Source organism: Sarcophilus harrisii, chromosome 1, assembly GCF_902635505.1.
Source record: "Sarcophilus harrisii chromosome 1, mSarHar1.11, whole genome shotgun sequence".
In the NCBI taxonomy this organism is placed as follows: domain Eukaryota; kingdom Metazoa; phylum Chordata; class Mammalia; order Dasyuromorphia; family Dasyuridae; genus Sarcophilus; species Sarcophilus harrisii.
The window spans coordinates 698,949,222-698,971,166 of NC_045426.1; the positions used below are offsets into that span (position 1 = coordinate 698,949,222).

General features: G+C 39.5%; 1 protein-coding gene across 1 annotated transcript in view; it reads right to left on the reverse strand.

Annotated features, from left to right (window-relative positions):
* The window catches only part of SPPL3 (signal peptide peptidase like 3), a 119,500-nt gene that overhangs the window by 14,508 nt on the left and 83,047 nt on the right, over positions 1 to 21,945 (reverse strand). Inside the window, exons 3-6 of the mRNA XM_031948734.1 lie at positions 19,168 to 19,256; positions 9,180 to 9,299; positions 7,432 to 7,510; positions 955 to 1,067 (exon numbers count right to left, since the gene is read on the reverse strand). Of these exons, the coding sequence (XP_031804594.1) occupies positions 955 to 1,067; positions 7,432 to 7,510; positions 9,180 to 9,299; positions 19,168 to 19,256 (401 nt within the window). The remainder of the gene's footprint in view (positions 1 to 954; positions 1,068 to 7,431; positions 7,511 to 9,179; positions 9,300 to 19,167; positions 19,257 to 21,945) is intronic.

Sequence of the window (21,945 nt, forward strand, 5' to 3'; positions counted from 1 at the left end):
ACCATACAAGTGACTACTTTTCAGCTTATATCCATGATACTATTTCCCCCTACCCCTTTTCCTCTAGAAAGTGACTCCTTTGACAACTTTATCTGTTGCTCCACACATTTCTTATTCTCTGGGCTCCTATTTTACAACTCCTTATAAATATATCTAGATATCCCCTATCTTTAAAACAAAACAAAATATCAACCTTTGATTTGATTCCATTAAGCTACTCCTCATATCATTCCCCAGTTTTATGAACTCCTAGAAAAAGCCTTCTATTCCCATTGCATAAACTTTCTCAACACATATCCACTTCTCTGTCTCTTGGGAATATATTTCAGACAACTTGATCCTTCTATGCTTTGACACAGGCTGGGTGTCTTTCTCAGTATGGACTCCCTTCTAATCTTTGCCTTCCTTGAAAGCTCTGCTCAAGGGCCACTGATTTTGGGAGGTCAGTAATGCTCACCTTCCCTCTTTCTCCATTGTTAGTGTCTTCTCTAAAGAAATTAATCTGCATCTGTATTTTATGTATTTATTGTACTGTGAGGACAAGGGATGTTTCCTCTGCGTCTCTGTTCCTTCGTCACCAGGTGAATTTCTGGCACATAAAGAGAATTCACTAGATGCTGGCTGAATGATGGTATTGGCTGTATCTGTCTGTACAAGGGACCAAGCAGCAACAGAATGGAAAAGGATTCAAGCTCTGACAGCACAGACCTATCAAATGATGGTTTCTTGACACTAAAAAAGTAACCAAGAGATTAAGGAAAAAGCCTGGGGTGTTCAAAGGGAAGACTAGAATGGCAAAGAGTAAGCTTGAAGGCAAGCACACCTTCTATGAAAACCCCAAATGAAGCAGAGCCCAAGACCCAAGTTTTAGGCTTACAAAGGAGTAGCATATTTGTAAGATTATGTTAACTATAAAAATCTAGGTAACATCGGTAACAAACTGCAGCTACTCACCATCCATGAGGAGCCAATGGCCCGTCAGAACCCAGATGAGGACGAGCATGACGGAAAGGGAAAAAGAGAGCAGCTCCGCAGCAGTGAAACGTCCACAGCAGCCAAAGGAAATCCTATAAACAAGCCATCATCACCATGTGGATTAGTGAAGGAACAAAACCCACTCTTGTTCTTGGAGAGTAGAGGTTCCGTGATACAAAAACAGCATTATGAACTAAGAGACTTTATAGGCACCATATTTGTTATAAAATATTTGTTAACCCAAATAACCTCAACCTTCTTTGGAATAGTTCACAAAAATTCATATGAATTTCTGGATTCATCATGATAACTGTTTTTTTTTTAGCTCAAATTATCATTATGAGAGCTAACAGGTACCATATAAATTATGTCTAATGAAAGCAAATAATTAAATTTTTTACATGAACAAATAAAGTATTTACTAAGTGCAAAATAGTTACTTTAAGCCTAACAGATTACACTGAAAATGCATATACTTTTATTATTTTATGTATTCCCGAGAAATTCATTTGCTTTAGTAAGATTAATTTACTGCAGGCATGGTACCAAAAAAAAAAAAAAAAAAAAAGTGAAGTGGCAAATGTTGAAGGAACCGTGAAAAACCTGTTAAGATTCATTGCTGAAGGAGTTGTGAACTGGAGCAGTCATTCTGGAATAAAGCTTGGAAATACTCCTAAAAAATTACTAAACTGGCCATTCTCTTTAACCAGCGGTACCATTACTACATCCATATACCCATTAAAAATCCAAAGAGAAAGATCTATATATACAACAATACTTGTAGTAGCCCTTTTGGTGGTGGCACAGAACTGGAAACTGTGGGGATGTGCAACAATTGAGAAATAGCTGGAAAAAGAATAGTTTATTACTAATATAGAACACTATTGTGTTGTAAGAAATGGTAAAAGAGACAGTTACAGAGTAACATTGATAGAATTTAATGAACTGATAAAAGTCAAGTGAGCAGAAACAAGGGAACAATTTAAATTTAATTTTTTATTGATATTTGTTTCTTACATCATTATAGTTATCCGATTATTCCTCTCTCTCCCAGAAAGTCATCTCATATGACACGTAACATGTTTTAGAGGGAAAACTGATTGATACATTGAAAAAGGCAAAAATATGTGTGCAATGTGTAACAACTATGGACCTCACATCTCCATGAAGGAAATTGGTGGGTTCTCCTCAAATCTCTTAATTTGAGTCCTACTTGATGACTATACTTTTGTTACTGACACTCAGTATGTTGTTCTTTCTCTTTCCATTGCTGCAGTTGTTGAATATATTGTTTTCTTGATTCTGCTTCTTTCCCTCTACACATCAATGTAGATCTTCCTGTATTTCTCATATATACAATTTCTTATGCCACAATTTGTCTTAGGCATTCCTCAATCAATGGCATTTTCATATTTCCAATTTTTAGCTATCAACAAAAGTGCTGCTATTTTGAAGTATAGGGCAACTTTTTTTTCTTCTATCAATGACTTCCTTGTGGTTTAAACTCAGTCTCTGCTTCCAAGATTAGGAAAGTTTTTAGTCATTTTTATTTGCATAAAATCAAATTACTTTCCAAAATGGCTGTACCATTTCACAGCTCTACCAACAATGCATTCCATTCTCTGCCTATCTTTCTTTAAATCTTCCAACACTGCTGCTATTTTTGTCACTTTGGAGGGTGTGAAGTTGGACCTTGAGGGTTGTTTTGATTTGCATTTTTCTTACAACTGTTGATTTGGAACAGTTTTCTTTCATGTGGCTGTGCAAACTGGTTTTTGTTTTTTTTTTTAAATCACTGTTCTCTTTTAACTGTTAATCTATTGGAGAAGGGCACACACACATTTACATAATTCAGATAACAAACTCTTATTAAAGAAACGTAACAGACTTTTCCCCGTTTAACCACTTCCCTTCTTATCCTAGATGCATTAATGTTGTCTGTTTTCTTTTTTTTTTTGGTGTCTCCAAAAAAAAAAGAAAGAAAAATTCCCTCTTTATTATCCACTTTCCCTTTCTGTTTACTTTAGACCCTTATTCTGATTCATGATCTCTATGAGTATTTATTCTCTCTTTCTCCTTTCTTCATGCAAATCAATGTCTATTTAGGGCTCTCTCTCCTGGTTGCTTTCTGTCCCTGCTTTGCAGGGTTTGCCCTTTGGAATCCCAGTTTTCATTCTATCTCATTTGCAGAATAAAGCTAATTGTTTGCAGGTGTCAGAGAGGTCATTGCTTCAAGGTAGTAAGCCCACCACAGATTTATACAACATTATAGTTATTCCAATTATTCCTCTATTCTTGACCTTTTTTCCTCCATTTGCCTAGAAATCTGTTGTGTCCACATTTTCTGACTCCTCCAGGGGCCAGCAACCCACCGGGTTCCAACTGCCCCCATGAAACTCCAGGACAAGTAGATGAACATCCCCTATCCCAGGTCTTATCTAGTGCCTAAGCCTTATCTCCCTTCACCCATCATCTTTCTTCATTCACAGAAGTATTCAACAATGGAACCCTCTTCCCCATCTAAAGTAATGCATCCCTCTTCTCCCTCCTCCACTAATTTCCGTAGGCTCTTCACTTTCTGAGGCAACAGAGGTCACCATCCCCTCATTACTAACCCTTGATTTGGCCCCAATGTATCATTTACTCCTCTTCATCCTCCACCGCCCTCTTCTTGTTTTATCTATCTAGACTGGTTCTGTCCATAATACTCCATCTGCCTTTATTGTGACCTCTTATCAGATTTTCATCTCTACCCCGGTCTCCCAGTATACATTTAGAAAGAAGTCTTTTCTTGGTCTCTTTGTTGTCATTCCTCGTACTGTTATTGTCCTTGTCTGTTACATTTATTCACTCCTCTCCATACCTGTTACTTGGAAGGCTCAAGAGGCAAATATTCTTTTCAGTACAACTGAATAGCCATCTTTTATACTATCTAATTCAGTTCAGATAGGAAGATAGGTCACTCTGGGAAGCATCTCAAGCTCCAATGCTCTTAGGGACAGATTATTCCATTCCTTTCTTCTTCTTTTAGTGGGTACAGAATATTTAAATGTTTTTGGTATTTAAAAGTCTTTCTCCTGATGGCTTGCGGAAGTTGTTTCTGAACCAAACTATTAAATTTATCCATTATGTGTCTTGGAATTTGTAGACTGATTATCCTTTTTTTCTGGAGATGATCTGTGAATTTTTCCAAATGGAATTACATTTTCTATATTTAGAAGTTCTGGTTAGTACTCTTATTTTCTGAATTCATTAAGGTGTTTCTGTTTTTTCTGTCTTGTTCTTCTGGGAGACCTATAATTTTTTACACTGTTTCTACATATCCTGTCTTTAAGTTCAGTATGTTTTGCTTGCTTGGGGAGGACATTTTCTTTTAATGTTCTTGTTTTTTGCTTCTCTTTTTCCAGGTTGCTCTTCACTTTTGTGTGTTTGCACTCCCAATCTTGTGTTCTTTCTTTTGTTTCTTTGGCGAGGTTTGACATTACAGACTCAAGTTTTTCCTGTTCTGCTCTCATGTCCTTGATTCTCTTTTGAACCACTCGGGGACAGCATGTTATGGTTTCATGTCCTTCTTAAATTCTATAGTATTCTGTCTCATCAAGGCTTGGATCATTTTTCTTTGTCTGCCGTTATTTATTCAAAGATCCCTGTACTTGTTTACTAGATCTGAAGGCATATTTTCTTTTCCTGTTTGTAATTTACCTATTGATGTTCAAAGTTTTTCCTTTGGCATTTTCAGTCGTTTACTCAACTTTATTTTGTTTCCCATCGTCTCCCCTCTGATGGTGACTCTTTAGGAGATGGACCTCAAAGCCTCTTAGCCTTCTCACACATCAAGCAATTCATTGTCTTCCAGCCTAGCTCTCTGTTCCAAATGATTTCTGGATGGTTGGAACAGGCCCCAGTTGGATGCCTAGCTCTTCCTCTCAGTCTCCCCATATGCAGCATGGTGACTTGTCTCACTGTTTTATTCCTCAGTTCTCTGGCAGGGCATAGGCAGTTCAGTTCATAGCTTTACAGTGATGGCGCTTTGGGGTCTCCCAGGCTCCAGCAGACTTTTGCTCCTGAAGAGTTGTAGCCAAGCAGGCTGTCTAAGCCCGTGCAAATTTGGGCATCCTAACGTTGGGTCTCCATGGTACTGGAAAGGAAGGGACTAGGATGTATAAAATAGGTTTGGATGTAAGCATGTGTTGTGTCTGTGGGATCATTAGTCCAGCCACTCTGCTAGAAGAGAAGGAGATGGAGGAGAGTTTCTGAATGAACTCATACAGTCAGTGCTATTTCATGTATGTGTGTGTGTGTGTGTGTGTGTGTGTGTGTATGTTTTACCATCTTTTAGACTGTAGGGGTGTGTGTGTGTGTGTGTGTGTGTGTGTGTGTGTTTTACCATCTTTTAGACTGTAGGTGTCCTAAACCATTTTGAAGAGGTTGTGGAGACTGGAGAAAATGTATAGTCTGTCATATTTTTGCTCACAAGACTCAGAAGTCCGGTCTACTTTATAAAATAACATTTTAAAGACTTAAGAACACTGATCAGTGCAATGACCAAGCATAATTCCTGAGGACTCATGATGAAACTGCTCCCCACCTAGTGACAGAGAAATGATGGATCCAGAATATAGATCAAGATTTTTTTTTTTTTTAAAAAGACATGACTAATGTAGGAATTTATTATGTTTGATTTTACATGTTTCTAACAGGAATAAATGAATACAAATATATACATTCACACAAAAATAATGCTAGAATGTAAGGGTTTTTGATCAAATTCCTTTCATTACTAAATAAATTGTTTTAGCATTTTTAAGTGCTGCATTTTGCTGAACCATTTGTGGAGGTTTTCCACTACTGACTTGCTTAAAACAACAGTTATTGTTTTTCTTAGTGTTGAGCTATCTTTTATGTTCATGGTGAGGACCCAATAAATCCACATAATGAATTTTTTAAAAATGTCATTGTGGCTTTTTTTCTATTAATATTTAAAATACTTAAATCTCTACATGAAAAAAGACATGGCAGAAATATTAGCTGGAAATTCAATTTGTGTGGGAAAACTGATGTTAAGATTTAAGTATAAACATTAAGATTAAATTAAATCAAAGTGCCAAAAATTATATTTTCTTTTTTTTAAACTTTTAAAAGTGAAACATTGGAAAAAGCTTTTTGAATTTTGAACCAACATTTTAAAGTCACGCCAGTTACATAAAACCTTTGGATCCTATTGCTCAGCAATAATTAAGATGATTTACATGTAAAAACTATATTCCTAAGTAGCATATGATAAAAGGTCTACTTGGTTCCTATCAAGTATCATCTCTACATTTTAAGTCCTGGAAAGGAGACTTCATATGAACAGACAATTCTCAGATGAAGAAATTGAAACTATTTCTAGTCATATGAAAAGATGCTCCAAGTCATTATTAATCAGAGAAATGCAAATTAAGACAACTCTAAGATACCACTACACACCTGTCAGATTGGCTAAGATGACAGGAAAAAATAATGATGATTGTTGGAGGGGATGCGGGAAAACTGGGACATTGATGCATTGTTGGTGGAGTTGTGAACCAATCCAACCATTTTGGAGAGTAGTTTGGAACTATGCTCAAAAAGTTATCAAACTGTGCATACCCTTTGATCCAGCAGTGTTACTACTGGGATTATATCCCAAAGAGATTATAAAGAAGGGAAAGGGACCTGTATGTGCACGAATGTTTGTGGCAGCCCTTTTTGTAGTGGCTAGAAACTGGAAACTGAATGGATGTCCATCAGTTGGAGAATGGCTGAATAAATTGTGGTATATGAAAATTATGGAATATTACTGTTCTGTAAGAAATGACCAACAGGATGATTTCAGAAAGGCCTGGAGAGACTTACACGAACTGATGCTGAGTGAAATGAGCAGGACCAGGAGATCATTATATACTTCAACAACAATACTAGATGATGACCAGTTCTGATGGATCAGGCCATCCTCAGCAACGAGATCAACCAAATCATTTCTAATGGAGCAGTAATGAACTGAACTACCTATGCCCAGAAAAATAACTCTGGGAGATGACTAAAAACCATTACATTAAATTCCCAATCCCTAAAAAAAAAAAAAAAAAAAAAAAAAAAAAAGAAAGAAAGGAGACTTCACAATCAAAAGCCAGTACATCCCATGATCTTAGATTCCAGATTTCAAAAAAGAAACACATTACAATGGCTCCAACTTTCTAAGATATAGCTGTATTTTCACAACTGCAATAGAATCCTTCAGGAAGCAACAATTTTCTGATTTCAAAGGGAAAGAGGGCAAACTTTTTGGACAGTTCCAGCAAATACAAGCTCCAAACTTCATGTGTTTAAGTGAATGACCTGTACCAGCAAGTCAGGTTTTTGGTGGTTATTATCAAATGTGAGAGAACAACAAAAAGAAGTATGTGGTTTATAAAAAATGAGTTTAGTCCTTACTTGTTCTGTGGTGAACAGGGTCGTGTTAAATACTGGCACATCGGGAGAAGAAGAAAAGCAAAAGCTATCGTTGCAAGAACTAGAGAAAGAAAAGACAATATTAATATATTTGTCTACTTGACAATGACTTCAAAGCTCTCCTCAATATTACTTCTTTTTTGCATTTTCTGCAACAAGTTTTTCATCACTCCGATTCACTAGTGAGAAATAAAGTCTTCCTACATACAGAGCTAACCACTCACCTAACTGTTACTAGTCCTCGAAGAGGGAAGTTCAATAGAAGTCAATGTAAGCACAGCGTTAGCACTGGAAGGCCTCTTTAGAGCTCATGTAGTCCCCTCAATTTACAGAGTAGGAAACTGAGTCCCAGAGGTTTAGTGAGGTCACACAGGAAGTCAAGGTGCAGAGCCTAGACTGGAATACAAGGCCTCTGCCTCTAAATTCAGCGTTCTTTTCATTGCCTCATGCTGCCTTTTCAAAGTCAAGGCAATGGATTCTCTGGCTACATCTTCTTATACTGTATCCTTAAAAACAAAAGTCACAGGACAGGAGATTGACAATCAACTAACCAAGGGAGAAAGCCTTTAGGCATTTTGAGTTTGGTTAGCAGTTATAACAATCTCCTACTTAGAGTGAAAATAAGTGGTTAAAGAGGGGAGTCCATGGCAGTTTGCTTAACTCCTTAATTGTCAACTTATTAGCACACCAATGCAGACAGGGATTCACTAGGTTCATTAACTGAACACACATTTACTGATAACCTTTCCAGAGCTAGGATAAAATATTTGCATGCCTTACTCAAGGTTTGAAAAATGTATTCTTATACACTTATCACACAATAAATATATACATGCCTTGGAGAGTAGATAGTATTAAACATGTATGTACACAGGGCAATACAAGGTAATGAGAGTGATAAAATGATTACATCACCACCACCCCCTTCCCCATATTCCACAGGATGGGCCCAAAAGGTCTGTTTACTTTGTCCAATTCTAGTCCTGGCTCTGAAACTTATTACAAAGGGCATGAATGTCAGAGTGGTTGGCCAATTTTCTGTAATGGCAACTGATGGGATAAAGTGATGGGTTCACTTTATCTTTAGACAAATTTGAATCATTAAGAAAGGAGCTGGAAATGTAGTAATACAACCAAGGCCACATATGACGCTTTCTTTCATTAATTCTCAGTGGCTTGAATTTTTCTTTATTCTTTTTGTCTTTTGGCAGCTTTGTTCAGATAAGTTGATAGGAGCTAGGGCTTAATTTATCATATGATTTTCTTCTTCTGAAATCAAGCCCTAATCAAATAGTCATTTGTATATATAAAGAACAGAGAAAACAGGCCTATACATGCAACTGTCTAGTACATACCTTTTGCTTTTCTTTTAAAATATATAATAAATTAAATATGTTTCAAAACTGTTGCTTTTCTTCATGGTCCTCCTCTGGCTCTTCTCTGTACATTTTAAAAAATGCCTAAATGACCTTTCTCTTTCCTTTTCTTTGAGGGTAAGGGGAGAAGGGCTATTCTATCCCCTAACAACTTTGCCACCCCCTTTTTATCCGATAAACTGAAAAGAAAAAAAAGCCTAAGTCATCATAAGCCATCTCTATGCAAGGAGGAATCAGACTTCATGGAAATAAAAACATCGAGTATATACGTCTTTATCCCTGGAGAGCCTAGAAAGCTAAGTATCTTCTTTTCAATAATGTTACAACCAAAAATAAACAGGGAGAACCATTTACCTGCTGTACATATTGTAAAGACTACTTGAACAGAATCAAAGAAGAAAAACATGACTAGAAGGGAGACAGATGCTCCAATGGGAAGAAACAGTGCTTGGGTGGAGTCAATCGTTTGGATACCTGTAAAAGAAAAACCGGACAGATTTTATTAGATTGTACCCAGCTGGCTTCCTCGGAGAATTCTATCACATGTGGATTATTCAGACTCTTTGCTTCTCCTCTACTTATCATTATTAACCATTTCTATAAAGACAACTTCCCCAAGGATAGTGAGGGACACTAAGATTTGAACTAGCTGATTTGAGGAACTTCATGAAAGGAACATGGTAAAGTCTGATGAGGGAAGTAGTTAAAACTCCCTTTTTAAATGTCTTCTGATTTTGTACAAATTTAATTTGTTAATGTTCTTTTTTTCTCTACAAACTAAAAAAGGTTTGGATAGGATTGTGTATATCAATTGCTTTAATGAAAACTTTAAATGCCTACCATGTTCAAAGCTTTGAGGAAACAAAAAAAACAAGAGCCTGCTACTGAGAAGCTGAGATTCCAATAACGATTGCCATTTCCAGGGTACTTTACATGAGTTTATCTCACTGGAACCCAGAAGGAGACTGAGGTGGGCACTGTGGGTTTTGCTGCTCATAAAGTCGAGGCCCAGAGAAATGAAAGTCCTGCCCATGGTCACGCGTAAGCACTGGGGTATTCTGCGAAGGCTGGCCTTCCTAACACCCTGACAATCCAAGTACTGTATTCTCTCTCCTAGGCCAGTGGGCTTATTAGAGGGATATTTGCATGGATGTGTTTATACAAGGACAGGTAGCATTTGGGGGAAGGGGGCAAAAATGCCCTAGCCATACCAGTGGGAGAGGCAGCTGCTGGAGATACACACAAGCAGAGCTTTGGGGGAAACAAAGGAAGATGAAATGGCATAGAATCTGGGATCTTTTGTCCAGGTTTTTCCATGACTCCTGCAAAGGGCTCTAGATCTCCGCCCCTTTTTCACTATAGGGCCCTCACAATTTTGAATCTTTTAAGACTGGTATTTATTCTATTATTATTATTAGTGTTAAAGGATTTTGTTTGTTTGGGGAAGCAACTTGAGATCACTAGGAAAGCACTGTGTAGTTTTCCAAATACAAACGAGTCCATTCTTATTTAGTTTTAGGCCTAGCCTTTTTGTCCATTTGTGGCATCTGGTCAAGAGACACTGTAACATTTTTCTGCCAAAGTGTCTGAATGTACTTTCATTTTGACAATGGAGTCTCTTCAATTCTGCAAACATATTAAATCCTACTATGTGCAAGGCATTAATGCAAGGTATTAGGGATGAAAAGATAAAATCACCATGATCTTAAGTAGAAAACAAAAAGGATGATTTTATGGTTGGGATCATTTAGATATTATTGGGCAGTAAATAAATGGGAAAACAAGCAAAGGGGTAGGTAGGGACAACATTCAGGAAGAAACATGTTGAAATGGAGAAGAATCTGCCTATTGGAGTAATCTTATATCGATAGGGTTTCTAGGTTTACAAAGCACTTTCCTTGCAACAACTTTTACAAGATCTGTAGTATTATTCTTCCAATTTTCTAAAACAAAAAAAGACTTTGAAAGCTTTCAATGCCATTCTGAGGAATCTGCATTTTATCTCAGAGGCAACAGAGTCAATGAGAAAGCCAGTGACATGTTGAACATGTGCTTGAGAAAAATCATCTTAGTTATAGAGAAGATAAGCTAGAAGTGGAGAGATGAGTTAGAAGTAGAGACAGTGAAGGCAGAAAGAACAGTTAGGGTGTTGGCATAATTCAAGTAAGACAATTCAAGGTCTGCACAGCTTCTGTCTTTCCAATCTATCCTTCTTAACACAAGTGCTGAACTTAACTATGCTGGTCCTAAGAGAAAAAACACATAGCCCCTAATTTGGACTATGTTGCGCCCAAACTGATCTAAAATAGTCAAGGCATGGGTCTGAGTCCATTCCATCTAAGAGTGATTTTCCTACTGAATACCAATGTTTATTTTTACACTACTTAGAAAACTGAAGCAAAAAACCCCCAAACCAAAGAGAGACAATGCTTGCTCACAGTCTAACAGAGGAGACGACAGGCAGGCCAAAATGGACGAGCAGATGCCTACAGGATAAACGGATCACAGAGGAAAGGTACTGAGCAAGATCAGGAAGCCAGGAGGGGGAAATGAGGAGGGAACAAAGGGAAGTTGCTCTGATTCCCAAACTGGTACTTTATAGCAGGCCAAGCAATTTGTCCAACTATGTGAAAAATTTCTGAGAGTTAACAATGTTTTGTTTTTATCTGTATCCCCAGAATGTTTTTTTACATGAATACATGTTACATTTTACTTCATCTTTTCCAGGGTTGCTTCCTATTCAGGAGTCTTTAAAATCTCCACTTTTACTACTCCTTATTTCCTATATTCATTCTCTCCCTCTCCTCCCCCTTCACCTCTAATGCACATTTTATTGGACCTGAGATCTCCTACACAGGAATATATGCCCAGCCCTGGGCAGAGTGAAAGCCTATTACTGTTTCTTTACCTCTGTAACTCTTGTCCAACTACCCCTTCCCCCTCTCCCCCTAGAGGGCAGGGTATCCTGCCCACCTCCGCTAAGCAAAGCTTCCTCCTGGAGCAGCTGTCATGGAACATCCTGTGCGTGTGTCCTCATTTGCTAATAGGCTGCAAATGAGTAAATGAGTTATGTCCACTTGTCTTCTACACTGCCTTTGGGGTTACTCAAAGAAGGTGAGGTTTCATTGTTTATAGTCATGCAACATTACCAGAAGAATATTGGGGTTAAAAAGGTTATTTTATGTCAGGGAACAGTCTGTGGTTGCCCCCACCCCCGTTATTGCCTCTTTGCTATGGCAGTCATTCATTTACTGTTAATCACACCCCAGCACAGCATGAGCCGGCTGAACGAACATGTCAAGCCGTGTCCTAGTGGGATCCAGGCTGTTTTCTAACACTCTGACCTTGGTAAACTTATTGTCATTTCTGCAATGCTTGTTCAAGACACACAGATTAATGAAATGAATTAATAAATGGAAAAAGCACCATTTCTTAAGCACTTGCTAAGATCTGTGCCGAGTGCTGGAAGTGCCAAAAGAAGCCTGCCCACCCTGCTCTCCGGGAGCTCCCAGCCACCCAGGAAGCTTCGGCCCCAGGCCAGACAGAAGAACCAGGACTGAGGGGGGTGAGGAGGGAAGGGGCAAGGCTGATGGTCCTGCCTCTTCTTCACTGTTGCTTCATCATTACACCCATCTCTGTGCTGATGCGGAGCCACAGGCTGCAGCCAAGGACTCTGGCACGGAGAACTTAGCTTTCAGTGTTTCAATAGCTGTGGCTGCTGAGCACCCAGGGAGGCAGCTGGCAGGCCTCGCCAAGGTCCATGCCCTCCCATGGGCTCTGGGGGAGGGCTGGAAGCTGGTTCCTGGAGAGCCATCCTGTTCTTGGAATTCTTCGGCATACCTGCTTGTCTGTGGCAATGGGTCAGCAGCTGGTATTGGTCCCTTCTCTGTGGGGGCTGCTTCCTGTCATAATGGCTACAGCGATAGGTGGGACTGGAAGCAGAGGGGGAGGTCCCTTCTCTACAGGAGTGACTTCCTTGGATAATGACTGTAGGGGGCCGGGATGGGAACCTTAGGCAAGCTGCACTTGCCAGATGAGTGGTGTTGACACAAACGGCGTGTTTATGTTTGCAAACACCCACCCCCCAGCAGCCTGTGGTAGTACCCAGAGGGCCAGCCTTGGAAGAACTGGGTTAAAGTCCTCTCTCTAATATGTATTATGTGATTCTGAGCAAGTCTTAACTATGTAAATTAGACTTATTAAAAATAGGGAATGACCAAGTATCTTGTTACCACGTGCATCTGTCATCGCTATGAAACTCCTCCCAACCTGGGCCCCACTCTGGGCTAGCTCCCCCTCCAACTGTCCATTACCAGAACTCTGCCCCTGGGACCCAGGTGTCATCAGGTGAGTTTGTGCCTGCTCTCGCTTGGAAGCAGGCCTCCACACCATTTTGCAGGCACCTCCACACCGTGCGGTCTCAATTCTTCCCCTATATAGAATGTAAGCTCCTTGAGGGTAGCTATATTCTGCTCTTTTGAGCAGATCTCTCCCTTTTCTCTTAGCACAGTTCGTGGGATACAGTAACTACTTAAGACCTCCAGCTTCAGCCTTTTTTTTTTTTTTAAAAGCAAATAAACTCTTGACTAAGGGGACTGAATGGCTCACAACATAATATTTTCACTTTTTGTTGTTTTCTTTCTCATTCTTTCCTCCTTTTCGATCTGATTTTCTTTGGCCAGCATGATAAATGTAGAAATAAGTTTAGAAGAATTGCACATATGTAATCTATATCAACTTATTTGCTGTCTAGGGGAGAGAAGGAGAAATATTTGGAACACAAGGTTTTGCAAGGGTGAATGCTAGAAACTATCTTTGCATGTATTTGGAAAAATAAAAAGCTATTATTTTTTTAAAAAGAGCTGATGAAAGGAATGAAACAAAAAAGCAACAAACTCTTAATTTATCTATGCAAGTTAATATATCTTTAAAACCAGTGCCTAAAATAGAAAGTTAGACTTCTCCCTTAATTTTTTGGATTAAGTTTTCAGAAAAAAATGGAATCAAATAGAAGAGCTTTAAAATCATCTAGTCCAAAACAAAGCCATAATATTTACACATATGTATATATACACATATGTGTATGTGCATACATACACAAGAAAGTAAGATTAGTATGAAAAGGTTTGTACATGTATAATGCTGGTTATGAAAGGTTTATATAAGCTAAGCAGAGCTCACATAGCAGGGAGCTGCTGGAGTTACTAAACAGAGAAGTGACACAATAAGAGCTGCACTCAGGAAAATCACTTTGGCAACAATGAATCAGGAGGAGAAAGAGGCAAGAGATCCAATTTTAAGATGGTTCTGATAGGGCTAGAAATCATCATTAGTGACCAAGAAAGAACAGGATGGATGTGAGTCAGAAACAATAAGACCTAGCAATTGATTGATTATGTAGAGTGAAGGAGAGTAAAGGGCCAAGGTTAATGTTGAGGTTTCCAACCAGGATGATGGTGCTCTCAACAGAAACAGAGCAGTGTGGAAGGCAGAAACATAGGTAGCTCATGTCAGCCCAAACATTTATTGAGAATTAGCTACGTATCAGGCACTCTGCTAAGTGGTAGGGATACAAAAAAGGAAAAAGTCGGTCCCTGTTCTCAAAGAACTTACAGAGTAATGAGGATGACAACATGTAAGCAACTGTGTATACAGATAAATTACAGAAAGGATACCCTGGAGAAAATCCAGAGGGAGGAATGAGCAGGAGGAAGGACTGAAAAAGGCTTCAGGCAGAAGATGGGACTTTAGTGGAGACTTGTCAGAAGGCTGGATGGGCAGAGAGGGGGAGGAAGAGCATTCTGGGCAAAGAGACAATCACAGAGATGGGGTGATGGGTGTGAGGGGCAGCCGGGAGGCAGTTAAGTTTGAGATCCTTCTGGCACATTCAGTTGAAGATAAGTAACATGCAGCTGGTGATGCAGGACTGCAGCTGGGGAGACAGACTAAGGCAGATTATAAAGATCTGGAAGCTCTCTGCACAGAGGTGATGATTTGGTCCATCTGAGCTGATGTCACCAGGAGAGAGTATGGAGAGACTGTAAAGGAACACAGCGCCGAGAAGAAAGGAGAGCAAGTGGCAGCAATAGGTATGTGGAATTTTTTTTCTAGGTCTCCGATTTTGAAAGGAGAGATGAAGTGTGATATTTTGAGAGATCAGTAGTCATTCAATTTTTTGCCAGTCCAGGAAGGAGAAGTTTTGGACAAGTTTGGGAGGAAGGGAGATGGGGACCAGTAATTAGGGAGATAGTAAAAGTTAGAGATGAGATTACTGCTGGAGGAGGGAGAAATCTGTTGGAATCAGAAGAGGAGATGGCATCAAGGGCACACATGAAGGTCTTGGTGAGAAGGGTCTTGTCAGAGACTAGGATAAAGAAGCAGAGAAGTGGAGAAGCAGCCTATGGTGAATGGTCACTATTTCCTCAGCACAGTCAGTAGGTGAGGGAGAGAGTAAGGAAGAAAGAATACTGTAGGAAGCTCAAGAAGAAAATAGCCTGGTTTAAACAATCTCTTAGAGAAAAGTGCTCTAGGGATTCAAAAGGATAAGTTTTGTGTGAATATTCAGTTCAATTTTGTGATTTCCTTCAATTCCATTTTCATGTATGAGGGAAGTGAAGTGGAGGAGTCATATCGTGTAAATGATCTAGGGCAGGATTTGACAAGGTCTGAACACAGACAAGATAAGGGACAAAGGTGAGGGAGAAGATGATGGTACATAGCTGAGGGTTTGTTAACTGCAAGATCAAGAATGGGAAGGGAGGAAAATAAGATTGAAGAAAGGGCTGCTTTGGCCTGGAAGAATGCTAAGGGATGGAGGGAGTCCCATTAAGAATGACAAGAATTAGAAAGGATAGAGAAATGGGAGAGATGGAATGACAAAAGGCTTTCCAAGTTTTAATCTCCAAATAATAAGAGCAATAATTAAAATAATGGCAAACCTTTGTGCACGATTGCTAGATCAAAGGTATGTGTGTGCACTTACTTTCAGGATGTGAAGGCAAGTTGTCTTATTAATTTTGATATCCAAAAGTGACATGAACTGAACTGAAAAGTAACAAGTTTCATACCAAAGCAGAAAAGGGTAGACAGCAGCATTAAGATATGTTCTGTGATATCAGGTGAAGTCTTTATCATTCACTGGATGTGTATCCTACGCTACCTTTCGCTATTCTACAATTTTTAATAAAAATGTCTTTTGTTTCCAATTAAACTGTTAAGTGCCTTGAGGTCATATATGCCCCTCTAATACATACTTGCAATGCGCAGTCAACAAATGATTGTTGGAAACATGGTACAGTGGACTGGGAGTAAGAAGGTTCCAATTCTGTCTTAAATTGAAATTACTGAGCGTACTATCATTTTATAAAACACTGCTCTGGCTGTGGCAAAGTGGATACAGGGAAGCACTGCTGGTAGAACCATGTACTTGTTCAGTCTGGAAAACAATCTGGACTGTGCCCATCCTCTGACCTAGCAATGTTGCTACTAGACCAATATCTGAAAGAGATCAAATAAAGAGGAAAAGGTGCCCCAGGTACAAAAATATTTAGAGTAGCTCTTTTTGTGGTGGCAAAAACTGGAAACTAACAGGGTATTATTCATATATTGGAGAATGGTTAAAGGAATTAGGACATATGAATATAATGTAATATTATTGTACCAAAAGAAATGAGAAAATGGATGTTTCCAGAAAAAAAAAAAACAGAAAAAATTAAACTGATGGAGAGTACAGCAAAATGAGAACAATTTGCATAATGACTATTATAAAAAGAAAACTCTGGAAGACTTAAAAATTCTGATCATTGTACTGACCAACCATGATTACAAAGGCCCAAATTTGAAATGTGCTTCTCTGCTCCTGAGAAGAGAGGTGATGGATGCAGAATAGAGGGTTGAGACATTTTTTAAAAAACATGGCCCATGTGAGAGTTTGCTTTGCTAGACTTGCCATGTTTGCTATGAGGTTTTTCCCCCTTTTAATTTTTTTAATTAAAAAGAAGGGGAAGTGGGAAAGAAAAAAAATTCATTAGTTGAAAACAAGACAAAGTAGTTATAAAAATGCTTTTAAAAAAACTTATCACCCATAATAAGGAAGACATAAATTAGACATGAATCTGTGTATGAGAACAGAAACTGGCTGACTAAACAAAAGTCACTTCCCTCTACTATAAAGATTTAAGATAGTATGGCTATTAAAATGTCAAATTACATGAAGACTTTTTGAATGCCCTGATGTATAATTATTTCAAGTTGGAAATTTTATTTGGGGGGGGGGGGGGGGGGGGAATCAGATTCTTAAGTTTATGAACTGGATGAAGTGACAGTATTTCATACCACCAGGTTTATAAAAATTTATATTGAGTCATTTTGTGCATTTTGGGTATCAAGGGACTTCAAAGGCTTTTTCTGAGTTCAAGAGATTTGGATTTTATCCTGGCAGGAAGCAGGCTGATCTTTTACAGCTCCTCCTCAAAATTAGGTTCTGACAGGGAGTCCACAGCAAGTTTAATTCTAGGAGCTTACTGGGACAGTTTGTTCCAAAATTTTGTTAAACTTTGTGGTGAGGGATTTTTTTCCTAGACAGAGATCAGTGTCATATTATAAGCTTAAGAAAATGGGGGTTAAACTTTTATGATTTCATAGCTATTTTTTATTCTTGTCCCACCTCGTTACCACTCATTCTGCTAAATGGCACACTCACAAGTGCTAAAACCTGCCTACTTGTGATATGGAAATCAGGGACTCTTAACAGATGGGGGAACTGAGGCAGAGAGGTTATGTGACTTCATAACATAAGGGCGATTTAGAATTAGAACTTGCCCATATCTCTACTATTTCCCCACCTCAGAACCCCAGGGAAGGCCCATGTTTAAGATTCTATGAGAGTTCCTTCAAATGCCCCCCCCTCAGGTCCCTTCTAGTTTGAAGTCGAGTCTGTGGAAGGCCTGAGGTGGCCCATAGAAGGCATTTAATAAATGCTTGTTTCAGAGTGCCTCTCTCTCTACCACTCCTATCTAGAATGATTTCTTGTCTCCTCTTCTTTACTGAAGACTTGCCTTCTCTAGAAAGGTTTCTCTGCCTGACCTGACCCCTGCTGAACCCAATGGATGCCATTTAGACACAATCCACAATCCTGAAACTGCCCAGTGAAGAGATCAAGGGCTGGATTTGAAATCAAGAAAACCTGGATACAAATTCAACTTTTAATACTAGCTATACAAGTAATTTCTCCTCTCTGTAAAATGAGTATATGTAGGCTTCATCTGTGGCTCACTGTAAAGCTCAAATGAACTGATATATGTGAAGCACTTATACATAAATGTGAAGTTTTGCTTTATTTTGTTTGTGTGTGTGTACTAAACCTATGATTTCACCTATCCCTCAACCTGTGCTGGACATCTCCTCTGCTTCCTGATGACCTGGGGGATTAAGCTGACTGAGCAGAAGTCTCAGCTTCAGTTTCCTTGGGGTCAATCAGACTGCTCAGGACGGGATGACTTGTGTGAAGTCCCTTGTACCCTGGGCAGACCTCATTTTTCTCCAACCTTTTACATGGAGCACGTCTCTCTCTCAAATCGAATTTTGTAGTTCTTTCATTTTAAAGTTATAAAATAGCAGTATTAGCAGAGAGGTGCTGTGAGGGACTTTTAGGAACCTTGGTGAAGATGCTACTTGGGGAATTCTCATCCAGCATTCCTGTGCTGCATGCTCTGACAAGGAAGCCTACCACTGAACTGCACATGTTTAACATTATTGGATTACTTGCTGTCTAGGGGAGGAGAGGAGAAAAATTTGGAATACAAGGTTTGTGATGACAAATGTTGAAAACTATCTCTGCATGTATTTTGAAAACAAAACTATTGGCAGCTAGATGGCACAGTGAATAGAGCACCAGCCCTGAAGTCAGGAGGACCTGAGTTCAAATCTGACCTCAGACACTTAACACTTATCTGTGTGACCCTGAGCAAGTCACTTAACCCCAATTGCCTGGGGGTGAGAGAGGAGGGAAACACGAAAATAAACTATTAAAAAAAAAAAAAAAAAAAAAAAAAGGAAGCCTACCTCACTGCAAACTTCAGGGAATCATGGAAACATTAATCAAGGCTGTGCAGATTGGTTTTTGTGAAATATTAGTATTAGAGCAAAACAGTTTTTAGACATTTAAAAAATGGAACTTTCTAAGTATTTTCTAGTTCAGGTGAAAGCAAAACCACCGAGTTTTGTTTTGTTTTGTTTTTTTAACTGCTGACTTATATTCTCTCTCTGGAAAACAACTAGATTAAGGGTAGAAGGACCAAGTGAGGAAAGGCGGACATATGAGTTGGATCTCTGCATTTCTTACTATTATTGGTGCTGTTGCCGTTGAAGGACCCAGATGAACTGCCGCTGTCTTTTTCCTTATCTTGATTCTCAAAGTCCATATTGAGGGATCTGCAGAAAACAAAGAAAAGACACTCCATGTAATGATGCGTCACGGAAGAAGATCAAGGGTCTCTGCTGAGAAACCAGGCCAGTGAATGTTAAGGAAACAAGAACAGAGGCTCTCATCTCCCCAGGGTGAGCCAGCCAGCATGCTTCAGGATCCTGCCCCCCTGCTTTGGTCCCCCTTTCCTTTTTCTCCTTGGCCAATTCCTGGTGTCAGGAGTCACTAAGCCCCCCACAGTGGGCCCTCTGCAGCCTCTCTGGTCCCCCTGGCGAGCTCTGGCTCTGATTTCCTGCACTCTTGGCCCTTCATTTTCAGGCTCTCCCATCACCACATGTCTCAGTGACCTTTCCTCCTTGGAGGTGTTTGGGGGTTATGAGTACTGACCCCTAAGATGCTCTCCTCCTCACCTCAACAAGGTCAGTCCCTGCCTTCCAGGATTTCCTTCTCAATTCCTCAGCATGCTGACATTCCCTCAAACAATTCCCTAACTCTCTCTCCTATGTTACCACCACTACCCGCAGAGGGAGCACAGCCTTGCTCCTATCATCATCCACAACTGTTCCACATCTATTTCCATGAACTATGAAATTCCTTTACTTGAGAGCGACATTCCTACAGCTTTGGGCTCTGGATGGAGTCTCCTCAGAGCTCAGTGGGAAGAGATGACAGAATGGAATACCACTGGATGACGGAACATAAAGGTATGATTAGTTGTTACCAGATTAGAATGGGTTTCAGATTGAAACTCAGGTGACATGAATATTCATTCTCCTTAAATAAGAAGGTTGGGCTAGATTGTATAAAGATGATATTTGAGCGGCATCTTAAAGGAAGAGAGAGTCTAAGTATGGGTGATGGCCAGTGTAAAAGGTATGGGGACAGGCAGGTTGATTTGGCCTGATCACAAAGTCAGAGCAAGGCTGGAGAGAGAGTGATTCTAAGGATTGACAATGAATTGTATTTACCTTCTATCTCCTTCTACAATCTGACCCTATGGCCTCCCACCCCTCACAATCTTGGTTAGCCATGGCCTGGGTCAGAGTTCTGAACTCTGCAATGTTGTTGCTCTTGTACACACTCCTCTCCTGGTTCTGCTCCTTTTAGTCTACATCCATTCATTCAGCTCTTCCCACGTTTCCCTGAAACCATTTCATTTATCACTTCTTATGACAAAGTAGTATTCTCCGACTGAGGATTATCTTTCTTATTTATATGATCTGATGCTGAATGAAACAAGCAGAACCAGAAATGCATTGTACACAATTACAACAAGAAAGTGTGATACTCAACTCTGGTTTTTCTCAGTGGTTCAGTGATCTAAAGCAATCCCAAAACGCTTAGGGCAGAAAATGCCAGCTGCATCCACAAAAAGAACTCAGAAGGATAATTTCAGAAAACCTTGGAGAGACTTAGATAAAATGATGCTAAATGAAGTGAGGAGAACCAAGAGAACATTGCACACAGCAACAAGATTATGTGATGATGAATTTTGATGGATGGATGACATTTGATGGAGGTAATTCAGACCAATTCAATAGACTTGTGATGGAGTCATCTGCACCCAGAGAGAAGACTGTGGGGATTGAATGTGGATCACAACATAGTATTTTCACCTTTTTGTTGTTGTCTGCTTGCTTTTTTTTCTTTCTCATTTTTTCTCTTTTGATCTAATTTTTCTTGTGTAGCATGATAATTGTAGAAATGTGTTCCAAATTTCCCTCTCTCTCCTTGCTCCTCCCCTTTCCCCTCCCCTAGATAAGTAATCCAATATATGTTAAACATATTCAATTCTTCTATACATATTTCTACAATTATCATTCTGCACAAGAAAAATCGGATCAAAATGGGAAAAAATGAGAGAAAATAAAAAGCAAGCAGACAACAACAAAGGTGAAAATACTATGTTGTGATCCACACTCAGTCCCCACTGTCCTCTCTCTGAGTGGAGATGGCTCTTTTCCATCACAAGACCACTGGAACTGACCTGAATCACCTCATTGTTGAAAAGAACCATGTCCACCAGCTGATCGTCACATAACCTTGTTGCTGTGTACAATGGTCTCTTGGTTCTACTCACTTCATTTAGCATCAGTTCATGTAAGTCTCTCCAGGCCTCTCTGAAATCATCCTGCTGGTCATTTCTTACAGAATAATAATATTCCATAACATTAATAGACTATAACTTATTCAGCCCTTCTCCAACTGATGGGCATCCACTCAGTTTCCAGTTCCTTGCCACTACAAAGAGGGCTGCCACAAACATTTTTGGTCCATGAGGGTCCTTTTCCCATTTTTATGATTTCTTTGGGATACAGGCCCAATAGAGACACTGCTGGATCAAAGGTAATGCACAATTTGATAGCTCTTTGGGCATAGAGTAGAGAAAACTTCTTGGTGCTTCTGCAGCAAAACTTGATAATGGCTGGCATGTAGAAACCCTCTGCTATCCTAGTGGTCGGTGCTGTGCTGGCCCAGGAGACCCACACAAGCACATGGCATGATGGGTATTTGTGGCACAAACCCAAAGAGCACGCCAGTCTTCCTTTGCCCAGGTATTCAACAGGCGAATCAGATGTTTTAAATATTCTGAAAAAGGACTTGCCCCTCATGCATCTATTCTTGACAGCCTTGAAAATGAGCAGTTGGTTAAAGCTATTTAAATCATGGAAAAATGAAAACAGTGTAGTAACTGCC